Consider the following 14,206-nt stretch of genomic DNA (forward strand, 5'->3'; position numbering starts at 1 on the left):
CAGACTGAAATTGCAGAGTTTTGAGAAATTGAAAGATAAAGTGCGAGATTGGCTTCATTATTACCAGATAATGGAGGTTTACAATTCGGACAAGAAAGTTGGTTTCCAGGTGGAAAAAATCTAAATTGGAAACAGAATTGTTAGAATCCAAAACTAAGACTTTGTCAAAAATGTATAACTTGCTGCTGAAATGGAATACCCAGGATGAGACGGTTAAATCTGTAATGATTAAGTGGGCACAAGACGTTGGACACAATATTATGTTTGCTGACTGGGAACAGTTGTGGACCACCGGGATTAAATTTACGGCATGTAATGCCTTAAGAGAGAATATTATGAAAATGATATATAGGTGGTACATGACCCCAGTCAAGCTTGCAAAAATCTATCATTTGCCCGATAACAAATGTTGGAAATGTAAGGAAAATGAAGGTACATTCTTTCACCTTTGGTGGACGTGCCCTAGGATTAAGGCTTTCTGGGAAATGATATATAATGAATTGAAAAAGGTATTTAAATATACCTTTCAGAAGAAACCAGAGGCCTTTCTCTTGGGCATGGCCGGCCAAGTGGTGCCAAAGAAGGACAGAACTTTTTTTATGTATGCTACAACAGCAGCAAGAATACTCATCGCAAAGTATTGGAAGACGCAAGATCTACCCACTCTGGAAGAATGGCAGATGAAACTGATTGACTGTATGGGATTGGCAGAAATGACGAGCAGAATCCGTGACCAGGGAGAAGAGTCGGCAGAAGAAGATTGGAAAAAATTTAAGGATTATTTACAGAAATATTGTAAAATTAAGGAATGCTGAATGATGTTGGATTGAAATTGAGTGGTTTCTAGCTGTAATGATATAAAGGAACATGGATGAAAAAAAGGGTTTGGATAGAAAATAAGGTGATATTATAAGCTGTAATGCTTTAAGTTAAGGATTTGCTGAACAAAGAATTTAAAAGGGAATACAAGAAGGGGAGGTATGAGGAGGTCAGAGAAATATGTTACTGAAAAGATTGTATTATGAACTATATGTCTTTTTAAATTTTTTTTTGCTTGTTTTTTGTTTGTATAAAAAATTGAAAATCTTAATAAATATCTTTTTAAAAAAATTGTAGTTCAGCAGCATCTGGAGGGCCTGGAGGTTCCTCACCCCTGGCGTAGTTCTAATATTCTGTCTGTTCCAAAATAAGCTGTGTGGCAACCCTGCTTTGGACTCCATGGTGCTGCTTCCATCCCTTTGGACTTGGTGGTGCCATCCCTGCTTTGCAATTTCTTTGCAACTTAAAAACAACAGGTGGGCCCTCTGAAGGGACTTGACCCTAACCCCATTTTACTCCCTTTGGTTTCCTTTCCTTTCCAGGGGCACTATATAAGTCACTTCCTGCTCTGTGTGGGCCTCCTTTTTTCACCTTGAGCAGGACAGTGACCCCCAAATCCAGGTGTGGGGAAGGATGATGGGGGTCTCTAGTTCAGCCCCACTTGCTAGCTTCCTTGGTCCACCTCTGGGGAATCTGCTTGCCATGGGAGTGGGCAGAGTTCTCAGAGGTATGGCTCAGAGTCCTCAGAGGCATGGCCCCAGCTTGCCTCCTTTCCAGCAGCCACTGCTGGTCTTTGGCCTGGTCCAAGTTTCACCCTCAGCAGCTCCTGTGGAACCAGTGCTGCTGCCTCATCTCCCTTCTCCTTGTGAGGCTTCTCTGCATCCGCTGTGGAAATGCCAGTCCAGGCTGGAGCAGCGCTGAAAGTCCCTTGCCCAGGAATGCCCCCGGAGCCTCCCAGTGAAACATGTGACTGGAAATGCAGCGCTGTCTCAGCTGCCTTCTCTCCCCTGCCTGTTTCTCTGGGCGTGGCAGAGAGGATCTTCCTCCCCTTGGCACATTCAAAGTTGGCCTGCACTCCATGTGACTCATGACTCACCATCTCTTCCCTCCTCTCCACCAGTTCTGTTTCATTTGAATAAAGATAATTTATGTGGACATTCCTTCAGTCGGGTGTCTGTCATCACTCCTCCCCCTCCCTCTGTCCTAACACTGTTATTTCATTGATGCTTTGCGCCCCAATGGGGTCGTTATGCTTTTGCATATCATTATGTTTTTATGAAGAACAACAGCGACATCTGCATGTGCCGCAGCGCTATGGGCACAAGCAGAGGAAATGCAGCAAGCCCCCCCCCAAAAGACGGCGCCTTCCTAGTTCTGGCTGCCTTCAACTCCCTGTGCTGCCACCACTGCCACCAGCAGCTCCACTATCAACGGCACCTTCCCATTTCAACTCATCCGAATATTCATAGTTGCCCAAGAGGGAAAGCTGGGAAAGGAGGGGGGTAAATTCTGCTATCTAAAATTCTCCAGTCAAGTTCTGCTTCTGAGCCAAGAGCATGTCACCGTATGGCAGCTTGTGAAGCTGACAATGGTTGTTCTGCTGGCAGGAAAGCCCCTCCACCCCCAAAACCAACCAGCATCCGATGAAAAGCCAAAGGGAGCAGTGACAATCCTGCTGTTGTCTGAGTGTGATAAAAGCCCCCAATTAAGACGTTGGCCATGTCTAAGAGCCACAAAGAATCCCCTGTATTCAGCTGCAGCTGCCGCCACTGGTGCCTTCCTTGGCTGGCTAGTGCCAGGGCAAAAGGATCTCAGCCGGCAAGTAATTGATGAAATGACTGAGTGGGGACACCAAAAGAAAAGCAAGCAAAGGAGGAAAACAGAGGAGACCCAACTGTTTGCTAATAAGAGGGTGGGCTGCAATTCCCGCATGGATATCCTTGCCCCACCCCCACCCCCTTGACATCATCTCCAGAATTAATCTGATCCCAAATGCCTGTGAAGAAGGGCAGACCTGCCAGGGCATTCCCCTGGAGCCAGCGATCCTCCTGTCAGCGCAAGTCAGGCTTGGCCTCAGTCCCCTCTCCGAAGGCTCCGCTGCTGGAATTGGAGGTATCCCAGGTTATATCCCACTTTCAAAGGTTTCCAAATGGAAGGCGGACTGAGGTCTGGCTCCTGGCATCTCAGGCAGATAGGCAGGCTTCTCGTTGCCCCCAACCCCCACCCCTGCCCGCAACATTGCACCTCTCTTGGCTCACCATCCCCCTGTAGTTTGCCTTAATGATATGCAAATGAAATATGCATAAAACCATTCTACTGTGTGATGATTAAACACTGGAGACATTAAGAGCAGGTGATGGTAATCTTCCCCGAATATCCACTTTGCGGAGTTTGAGAAACCCAAGCTGCTGCTGGCCGGATGTGTGGAGGCTTGAGCGGGCACTGCGGGTGACCCAGCACCCATCTCTCGGCTGCTTCTTTTCCAGGAGGATCTCCCACCCCCCTTTTCGTCCTGCATTCCGTTTGTAATCCAGCCACGCGACTGCACCGGGCGATTAACAGAACACCCCTCTTTTTTCTTAACGTTTCAGAGCTCATTAGCAAAATGATTATTCCTCATTAACCGCAAAAGCTTGTTCATTAGAAGAAAAAAAGATGCCCAAAAGATGCCATTGCTGTTAATCCTGATCTCTGCCGCTTGGCAGTAAATCCTGTACCAGTATTTTCCATGCAAAAGAGATGCGTGCCAATCTCCGCTTTTCTCTTCAGTGGGTTTCTTTTCGGACGAAGAGGGAAAACAAACCCCCATTTAGCATATTTTGTAAATTCCCGTTAAGTGAGAAGCCAATTAATATTCCCGTGGCATGACTTTATTTTTGTGTCTTCCTTTTGTCTCCAGCACCCGTCCCTGGCTCAGCGCCCGATGCCAGCTGAAAGCCTTTCAGGATCCACAACAGCACAGACAGTGTAAGTAAGCAGCTTTGTTTTTCTACAAAGCAGCCCCAGAGAGCCTCCGGCGCCACAGAGTGGGACTCTGGACCTGGCCTGTCTGGTGTGCCACCTGGGCGTCAGGAGTAGCACCTTCCAGATCTCGCTCTGCTTTCAAGTTGGTGCAGATCTTAGTGGTATATATTCTCTCTCTCTCTCCCCCTCTTTTTCTTTCCCCCCCCCCTACACACACACACACACTCCATAGTGGATCTTGCAAAGGGCGTCCCATCGGCCCCATTCATCTCCCTGGTGATAGCAACGCATGGAAATAAATCTGCTACTGCTTCTGAAGAAGGGTGGGTGGGTTTGTTTGTTTTTTCTGGGTGGAGGGGGGAACATCTGTGTATACCTGGATTAAAAGTGGCAAGTGTATACACGGGCATTCTCTCTCTCACTCGCTCTCACACACTTGTACTTTCTAACTTACACACGTGCACATACACAGGCATCAACATGTGTGTGCAAGCATGCACACATGGATAAAATCTGAGTGCATGCTCAAACGAGTGGGCATACAGGCACACCCGCCTTGTACATACCTATCTCTGTGTGTGCCAGTGTCTGTGCCTTCAGGTGCGCATTCACACGCAGCAGTCACGCGTCCATAGAGAAGCATTGCGAAATGTTCTCTCTCCAGCCCTGAACACCCAAATAATGCTCTTTTCTGCCTGCCTTCAAAGGTCTTACGGGAGACCTTCCAGCTCGTCCTCGTCCACCCCCGCCCCCCAATCTCCTCTCTCTCTTTCGCTGCAGATTTGGCATCACTCTCTGGTCCACTGACTGGCAGCTGGTATCAGCCAGAGCCTGCGTTCATGATGCGTCCTGTGGCATCTCTTCTTCAATGGTGGCTGTCTCCAGTTAGCTGGTTGTTGACTGGGCTGGAGTGTCTTCTCTCTTTCTGGTTCTAGCTATAAATGAACCTGCCTGGCGAACAAACCAACAGCTTGCAGCGAACAACCCATTTGCGTGCCTTCTGTTACGCCGACAGATGCCCAGTTGCCCCTGGCACAGCAACGCAGGAGGGGCAAGCAGATGGGGGGCTGTTTTTGCTCTTGGCGCCTCCTTCTTTTCCTTTCTTCTTTTAAAGGATCAAGGATGCCAGCCTGGGCTTGGGAGTGGCATCATGGCGGAAATGGCGGCCTTTGTCTTCCGTTGCGCTGGCTCCACTGCAGCAGAATGAAGCTGAAATGGCGGAGGGGTCCAGTTGGCGCCTTGCCTGTGGGGGAGCCCCTGGATCTCTGGAGTCCAAGGGAGAGGCGAGCTTGCCCTCCTCCTCCTGGCACCCCGTGCCCTCGGCTGCTGCTTGTTGTCTGCTCCCGGGCTCTGGCTAATCTCCCTTCGCTGCTCCGCACTGTCTGGCCCACGTACAGGACCCCCAGAACATATGCCCGCTGCTGCTCTTATCACACGAAACTGTGGCGTTGCCACTGAATGGATGGCACCGTGCCAACGAGTCTGCCATCCGCCCTTGCAGGCAGCTCTTTCCTTTCTTCCCTCCCACCCACCCACCCTCTCTCTCTCTCTCTCTCTCACTCTCACTCTCCCCTCCTCCTTCTGTCGACTTGACGTTAATTAACACACGGATTAATTGATTTTAAAAGCAAAAGAATTACAGTCAACTTTTCCCATAGGGTGCCGACGCCAGCCGCTTGGCACATTTCTGCCTTTCACAGGGGGGCAGGAGGGAGGCGCCCACAGCAGCGCAGCGCAGCGCAGCCAGCCCCTGCAGGAGAAGTGAGCAACGTTGGCTGCTGATGGAAGGCGAGCAACACCCTCCCATCTCATCCTTCGCAATGTGTTGCTATTACAGTTCGTTATAAATAATCAGAGGAGCCCCTCCTCCCATCCCTCTTCTAAAAAACGAAAGCTCTTCTGAGCTCTGAGGAGACAAGAAGTGTCCCCCACCCCCAGCTTGGCTTATTATCACCAAATACAGAGATAGTCTCTGTTGTATATAATTAAGCAGTTAGGAAGGGAAGGATTTCCCACCTCCAGCCATGCTAGCAATGACGGAAAACGTCTCCGTCTTTCCCTGGTCTTGCCTCCTCATTTCTTCCTCCCTAATTGGCTCAGATGTGTGGCTTCTGGTGAAGAATCTCAACCAGGTCCAAGTTGGTGCGTTGCAATTAAGGGCAATATTTCTCATGCCAGGGCTTAGGGTGCTTTTGCCTCCCCCCACCCCACCCCCTGGAGGCAAAGGGCCAAGCAGACGAGGCGGTGTGGCCAGCTGGAACCAGCCTTTGCCTTTTATTTCGTTTTGTTTTTTTAAAAAAGAAAAACACAAAGCAATTGAAGCGGTGACTGGAATCCATTATGCAAATCAGGAAGTATTTGCATAATGTTTCATGACTGGAATATGCAAATGAGTTGTATAATTTATGAGTGCCAGTGTCTGTCTGTGAATTTGTCCTGTGCAGAGACTCCCTCTTAACACCAGTGAAAGCCCCTCCCTCCCTCCTCTCAACTCTTTCCTTTCCCAGGCCAGACCTGGCCCAGTTTGCTCTTCCCACCCTGGGAGGGTGTTGCTCAGGTTAACTGCAGCAGCAGCAGCAGCACCACACAACACAAAGAGCGGTCCTCTCAGGGTGGGGTGAGTTGGACTAGGCAAAAGAGGGAGTGGAGCAGGCACATTCCAGGCCCCTCTTCGTCCAAGGCTTTTCTGAGGGGTTCACGGGATCCCCCCTGCTCATCTCTTTCTTTGACTGAAGGGTCTGGACAGTGCAGTGTTTCATGGACTCCAAGCACTGGGCTTCTAGCCCCACGGTGACTGATGTACATCCTGAAATGGAGCAGTTTTTCTGTTCTGACTGCATGGTAGCTGCATGCAGCCCTTGGAACAAGAGCCAAACATTCCTTTAAACTCTCTGCTCTGGAGGTTGACCAAAGCTTGACTCGGAGCATTCCATGGGAGCATCATTACAACTTTGTGATGACTTTCCTTAGGTGGCTGGCGGTAAGCAGGTAGAAGGTAATGTTGATAACTCTAAGTTGGTGGTATTGTGTCTTGTAAATTTAAACCGCTTCTCGCTTCAGTAGGAACCATTTCCTGGTTGGCTTCCAGCCTTTTGTAGTAGAAGGCTATTATTTCTATGTTGAGGTAGAGTTGCTCTTGCCACAGGAACTGGCCTGGCAGCTCAACCCTTTTGGCAACTCTGTGCTTATTGCCTTCCACAGCCATTGCTGGGCAAAGTGCGCAAAATCTTTAAATCTTTTAACAAATCTTTGATTAATCCCTGCTAAGTAGATTAAATCCCCCTGTATACTTTCAGCGGAAGGAATTTGCTCGGTGTCTTTCAGGGCACTACCAATACAGCAAGATACTTTGGTGAGCCGCACAGATTCCCTTAGCACAGGCCTCTGAATCAGTCCTGCCATTGAAACGTGCTATGGTGTCTGAGTACCAGCTAGAGTGGATTTGATTTAAATCACTAGTCACTGAGATTTGATTTATTTTTTTTTTTTTTACAGAAAGACATTCCTGCTGGTATAATCTTAATATTTACAACCAGATGAAGGTTTCATTTTTGGAAGAGTACATTTTTAGAGTAGTTTTTACAGTTATATCAAAAATTACTGATTTGGTTATACTATTAGAATTATGAAATTATTGTGAGGTTTAATAAGTTAACTGTTTATATTTTGACAACTTTTCTGCTGTACTTTATTGGAAGGAGAAAAATAATCACTTCCTTAATAACAATTTAAACAATTTATTTAACTAAAACAATAACGTTGTAGCATATATATCCATGTTTGTTAACTGATGTGGTTAAACTTTTTTTTTTTAAACCAACTTAGACTGAGTTTCAGCACACATGAAAAACTTAAAAGAAATCCTTATTTCCTGATGAATAGCCTTTGGACTACTATGTAACTTAAATAGAAAACTCTTTAGAAATATTATTCCCCCCAAAGCATTTTATTTTAAAAATCCAATCAAAATCAAAATAAATCAATTTTTTTTAAATGCTATTTAAATTTTAAAGGGTGGATTTTTATCCACCCTGGTACCAGCTAGACTCTCTGCCTTGTCAGTGCCCAGAAGCAGAAGAACTTGGAAGCCAGAGCATGGGAGCCTGCACTTCCCTGACCTGACATCACAGTTCAGAGGCTGGCCACAAAAGGCTGCATGGCCCATTCCTCCATCAGACTGCTAGCAGCTGCTGTTTCTGAATGTCAGTAAGCTACCTTACATCAGGTCCATCTTGCCCAGTATGGTTCAAGGTCTTGGCCAGAGAAAGACTTTTGGTGTCACCTGATGCCAGGAGGTGCCATTGGGAACTCAGCCTGGGCCTCCAGCATGACAAACAGATTCTCTGCCACTGAGTTCTGTTCCTTCCCATATTGTGCCAGGGAGGAGATGCCTGGTTGTAACTGTGTGAGTGAAACTCAAATGTCTAAAAAGATCACTACTCCCAGCCTTGGCATGATCCACCTTGCAGATGCACTTCACACATTTTTCTTTTATTAAAGTGGAGAAAAAAATCCATGTCTGGAAAAACCAATTGTCACATTAAAGATTCAAACCTTGTGTGAGAAATAGAATATGCACAAATGTGTTTGTTTTGCATACAAATTTTAAATTTCTGTGTTTTTATTGTAAACTCAGTGTTTGACTTCTAGGAGGATTTCGCTCATTAGTTTTGCTTCATGGAGGTGGCTGGAGAAGTGAGAGGCAAGCCCACAGGGAGGCAGCCAGGTGTTGAGTTTTTACCCAGAGCACAAATCATTGGCAAACCCTAATTCTGCTGTGCTTCCCCAGCCAGGAGAGTGAAAAGGCTGGGCAGTGGCCGTGGTGGTTTCTCCTCGGAATAGAAGCTGAGGTTCTCAAGGAACAGCCACAGTGACCAGATTGTGTACTGGTAACCCAATTCCATGTGCACAGAAATCCCTCCACCAAAGAACTTTTTGTTCTCCTTTGGGGCTGCAGCCCAGCCTTGCTGCTTCCCATCATTCACTTGCATTCTTGAGTTTCCTTTTGAGCTTTTCCAAATTGCCACACATGGTACTCCTCTTTTCTTTAATGATCAGCCCTCCTCCATTTCAGGTCATTCAGTCCATCTTGTATCACCAGCAACAATTCTCTTCAATTCCTCATTGAAGGCTTCAGGGTCCTGAGCTCCCCCCTTCAGAACCCCTCCCGAGAACTCTAGTAATGTCTCTTGGGGCTCTCTCATGTGCCAATGACAAGACTTAAGTTTGTTCATTACCTCTTGGGTGTTCCAGGGGTTGGCTGGCCTCAGAACAGGAGATATAGATATAGATACCCCTCTCCCTCCCACCCAAATCAGCCTCTTTGCCCTGTACTCCAGTCTGTAATAGATATCATTACAGGGTCCTGGACTCCATATTTTAAAGCACTGGCCTTGTGGTAGAATTCCTCTGAGACATCTTCTGGGCCTCCAATATCCTGGAAAACATAGTTAAAATATTATCTGCCTTCCTGCTTCAGCCAAGAGCTTCCAGAGTGGTTTGGGCCATTAGATTAATGCAGATGCTTTGTGGCTCTCCACGCCCTTTGGCATAGATCTCTGCCTACCAGTGTCATCCCTGGTTTCCCCTGGGGTCTTCATCCATACTTTGTGACGTAGTGGCTTGATGGCCTGCTTGGCTTCTGACTTTAATGATGAAAAAACTCATATTCTTGACACAGGCTGGGTGCAGTCATGTGATTTGGTCATGTTCACTCTCTTTACAGGAAGCACCAGCCAAATTTGCCACCAAATAATTGTTTTATCATTCTGCCCGTTCCAAACGTCTGTCTGCGAATTGCCTTCCTTCCTATATTAAGTTGCCTTGCTTGCCTCCTTCAGATGATTTCAGGGAGCAGTTAATGCTAAGCTCTGCTCATCCTCTTCCCCCAAATGCGGCCCTTTCTGCCCCTCTGTGTTGCCTCCGGGTGCAATAAGTAGGTTAATACTTGCTGTAGGGTTAGCCTGAGGGTTAAGAGTTCCCAGTGGGCAAACCAGCATACTGCGTGGGAAGTGTGCATGTGCGTGCCCGCCTGTGCATACAAGAGAGAGAGAGAGGGGGGGGGGCTTGTGAACAGAGAGGTTTTCAAGGTTAACACACACGTTCCATTCCCTTGTTATGCCACCTTCAGCAGAGGTAGCTAAACTTGCAAACCATTTCCTCTTTTTAGAAAATGCAGTGTTAGGTATACCTTTGCAACCTGTTTCCCCCCCTCATTTTTCAGAGGCAGGAAAACTTGGGCTGTGTCGGTGAGCTCTCTTTCTTTCTCATCTTTCCAGAGGCTGCTAATGCCCTCCCTCTGGAACTTGAGAGGCAGGATTTTCATCCAACCGAAAGGCCTGGCTCTTGTTCAGGAAGGGGAGATATTACCCCCAGTCCCAAGTGGAGTCCTATCAAATGCTGTGAAAATGGGAATGTCCCTTCCCCATCCTGTTCCCTTCCAACAGAATACAAAGGACTTGTCTGAAAAAAAAGTATTCTTGGAACTCACAGCAAGTGGAAGATGCTGACATCTCTTCCCACAGACCGAAATAGCTATACATATATAGATAGGAGCTGCCACCCCCACCCAGTGTGGGGATTTTGAGAAGCCAGAGAGCCTGGATTAAACTTCAGCAAGGATCCTGTCGGGGGGGGGGAGCATCTCAGGCATTGCTTTGATGAGGTGGTCACAAAGCCTGCCGGTTGGGGCTCCAGAGGAAAATAGAAAGCTGCCTTTGTCTGCTGAGTCAGACCATTAGTCCAGCTTAGCTCAGGGCTAGCAGTTGCTCTCCGGGGTCTTTTTCATCCTAACCTGCGGATGCCGGAGGTTGTGCCTGGAACCTTTTGCACGCCATGCAGATGCTTTGCCACTGCACTGAGACTCCATAAACCTTTCCAGCCAAGCCCTTGAGCCCTTTCCAGGCCACGGCATGCTCATTGGTGACTCACAGGGGCAAATAGTGCTAGAGCTGCAGCCATGCATCATGCTTGGAGGTGACCATTCAGGGTATACAAGGTATGCACACAGCAGCCTCTTGAAAGAAACAACCATTGGGGTTGGGGAACACTGCTTTCCTGAGTGTGTGAGTGAGTGAGTGGTCGGTCTAGATGAGCAGAGGGAGAGATGCCTTTTACCAGGACAGGCTGTCTGTCCACCCATTTGAGGACAGGTCTCTCCAGGGTCTCCAGCAGAGAAAGGAAGACAGTTCCTATCACCTGGTCCTTTCCTAGCTAGAGATACAAGGGATTGAGCTAGAAGCATTCTGCATGCCAAGCAAAGCTACAGCAGACGCTTCCCTAAAACCAATTTGTTTGTTCCCTTTCCCCAAATTCTTCTGTGCAGCCTTTGTACCTTTTCTGACTGGCCTTCCCTTCCTCCCTTTGTGTAGGTACTGTCTGCCAGGACAGGAGATGGAGCAAGCAGAACTGAAGTCTCTTTGGGGACTGAAAGAGCACTTTACTTGTGAGCTGGATCTTCAGCTGAGAGACGCTGGTTCCACCCAGGAGAAGGTGAAAACAGAGGTAGGGTTTATCTTTCTTCTCTGGAGGCAGCTCCAGCAGCACAAGCAGACACTGAACTAGCTGGGCTAGCCTGCCTGGGAGGAAAGAAGGACGATCAGAATCCACTTTGAGGCCAAGAAAGGGAAGGAGAGCAGGAATGCTTTTGCCCTTCGTTTGCCAGTAGCTGCCCACCTGTGTGGCAGTTCTGAAAACCTTTTCCTAAAGCTCTGGTGAGGTTGAGCAGGCATTTCCATCTACATATGTATGCAGGGCCATGATTTATAAGGGACAGTGTGCTGGCTCTCACTCAAGCAGGTGCTGGCTTCTTAATTTCTTCTGGCCTGTGAACTTTAGATGTACCCATATACATGTGAAGATTTCCATTCTCTCTTTCATAATAAATTGTTCTTCAGGGCTGCCCTTGAATCTGACCCAGAAACTCTAGAGGGTGCAGAATGCTGCAGCGAGGCTCCTCACAGAGTCTCTGCCATGGGAGCATATTCACCCAGTGCTTTTCAAACTGCACTGGCTCCCGGTAGAGTACTGGGTCAGATTTAAGGTGCTGCTTTTGACCTTTAAAGCCCTTCACGGCCTAGGACCTTCGTACCTACGGGACCGCTTCTCCTGGTATGCCCCACGGAGAGCCTCAAGGTCCATAAATAGCAACACCCTAGTGGTCCCGGGCCCTAAGGAAGTTAGATTGGCTTCAACCAGAGCCAGGGCCTTTTCAACTCTGGCTCCGGCCTGGTGGAGCGCTCTGCCTCATGAGACCAGGGCCCTGCAGGATCTGATTTCTTTCTGCAGGGCCTGTAAGACAGAGTTGTTCCGCCTGGCCTTTGGCTTGGAGCCAATTTGATTCCCTCCCTCTCTTTCTTTTTTCCTTTCCTTCTCCTCCTGCGATGAGGCTACATTTTAATATTTTAATGTTTCAATATTTTAATGTTGTATTTTAATTTTGTTTTTAAGTTGTAATCATTCAACTTGTTTTTATTATTGCTTGTAAGCTGCTCTGAGCCCGGCCTTGGCTGGGGAGGGCGGGGTATAAATAAAAATTATTATTATTATTATCATTATGTTTGTACATCCCACCGTCCTTCACACACACAAAATGCCATACCAGAGCAGGTCACTTCATTGTTTTAGCTTTGCTTCTGCTTCATCCAACTTCTGTAATAATGCAAACTGGGAACAGCCACCCAATGAAAGCTTGAAGGAAAGTGCAGTCACCATCTGCTTCATTCTTGAGAAGTGCATCTCCCACATCTGGATCTTCTGTGCACTGGGTTACCATAGCAACACCAGCAAGGTCAAATGTATGACTTGCTGAGTCATTCACCCTCCCATTGGTTCAAGAATGTAGAGCCAAGTATAATAGTCTCTAGGGCATTGATTTCATCATGCTCCTGTCTTTGATGGTTGTGTCCTGTTGCAAAACCTGCTGCTATCCTATTTGCTGTCAGGGGCCGACTCTGTGACAATCAAGGGAAGAGGCTGTAGGTTATACACAGCAGTGTTAGCTAGCATGGTGATAGTGTTAGTGGATCTCTGTACATATGTATCTTTACTTCAAAGACCAGAGGAATTGTATATAGCAGATAGTAGTGTTTAGCTTTGCTTGTATCTGGAGGCAATAAACACTTTGTTAGTTTGAACGGCATGGGAGAGGAGTTTTCCCTTTAACTGGGGACTCTGGAAGAAGCTGTTTTGCTGGGAGCAGGAAATCTCTGAAGGTTCTTCTGGGACTCTGCATACTCTGCTGATATTTCACCCTGGTTGAGGTGTGGTGAACTACCAGCGGACTTCCACAAGTCACCAACAATGATTATTCAGGACTCTGGAAATGGGTTCATTGTGGCCCAATTGCTGTAGGTTTCTTGGGATGTTACTCTTGCTGCATCTTGAAACTGTCAGCTATCAACATCCCAGTGCTTGTTTGCTTCTGAGAATCCAGGAGAATCTCCAACAAAAAGCAATGCTGTTCTCTCTCCGAGAAATATCTGCCTTCTGTAGCTGAGAGGAAGTCTCTAAATCTCTTTCAATGCATTCCTCACATCCTCAGTCAACTTCCTCGTAACAGGCGGGCTTCTGCTTTGGCATGGGAGCCATTAGAAAAGAATCAGAGGAGGAGAGAGGTACAGTGGGGAAGCCAAGAGGTCAGGCATTACTTCTGCCTCTCAACAAGGGTAGAGGCTTGTCAGTCGGTCACAAAGTCTTGGGCCCTTTTGCTCCAATCTGGAGCTCCAACAAGCCACTTCTTACTTCCATATGTGGAAGTGGAACAGCTGGAACTGAAGGGCCTGGTACAACCATGAAGGCTTGAGAGAAGAAGGCAGGCAAATGAAATGCAGTCACGCCCTTGACTTCCAGGAGGAAAGATGGCAGACTAGACATCTCTTGTCGGCACACTGTCGATGGGGATAATTACATGGTGATTAATGATAGCCAAACCATAAATCTTGTTTATCTCATTATCTCTGGGAAAACAGAGATAACAGGGATTAACCTCTGATACTCAGAAAGACTGCTTTCCATGCTTTAGGACTGAGAAGTTTTTGAGGGACTCAGACAAGGGTGAGTGACTGAGAGTGAAGGAAATCATAATCTTGCCCAAACACCTCATAATAGTCCTAAGGGACATAAGGTTGGCGAAATCTACCTTTCTTTAATTATTTGTGAGACTTTTAATAAATTATGACTGAGGGAGGGGAGCTGCATTCCTCTTCCTCTCTATGAGGATTTAACCCTCAGCAGCTTCTGCTTCAGTGGTGCTGCAGATGTCACAAGAACTTGGTTCTCAGCACAGAGAAGCATTTATTGGGAACCTTGGGCCAGTCACACTTCTCTGAAGTCGCTCAGCCCCACTCACCTCACAGAGTGTTTGTTGTGGGGGAGGAAGGGAAAGGAGATTGTTAGCCACTTTGAGACTCCTGAAGGGGAGTGA

General features: G+C 47.3%; 1 protein-coding gene across 9 annotated transcripts in view; it reads left to right on the forward strand.

Annotated features, from left to right (window-relative positions):
• Nucleotides 1–14,206, forward strand: part of PMFBP1 (polyamine modulated factor 1 binding protein 1) — an 85,235-nt gene that overhangs the window by 39,387 nt on the left and 31,642 nt on the right. For all 9 annotated transcript variants that reach the window (XR_008331836.1, XM_053399849.1, XM_053399850.1 and 6 more), the window contains 2 exons: nt 3,719–3,786; nt 11,154–11,286. Coding sequence is in view for 8 of the 9 variants with exons in the window: in XM_053399849.1 (XP_053255824.1) it covers nt 3,719–3,786; nt 11,154–11,286 (201 nt within the window). In the remaining variant the exon portion in view is untranslated. The remainder of the gene's footprint in view (nt 1–3,718; nt 3,787–11,153; nt 11,287–14,206) is intronic.

The sequence above is a fragment of the Podarcis raffonei genome, chromosome 8, assembly GCF_027172205.1.
Source record: "Podarcis raffonei isolate rPodRaf1 chromosome 8, rPodRaf1.pri, whole genome shotgun sequence".
Taxonomy (NCBI): domain Eukaryota; kingdom Metazoa; phylum Chordata; class Lepidosauria; order Squamata; family Lacertidae; genus Podarcis; species Podarcis raffonei.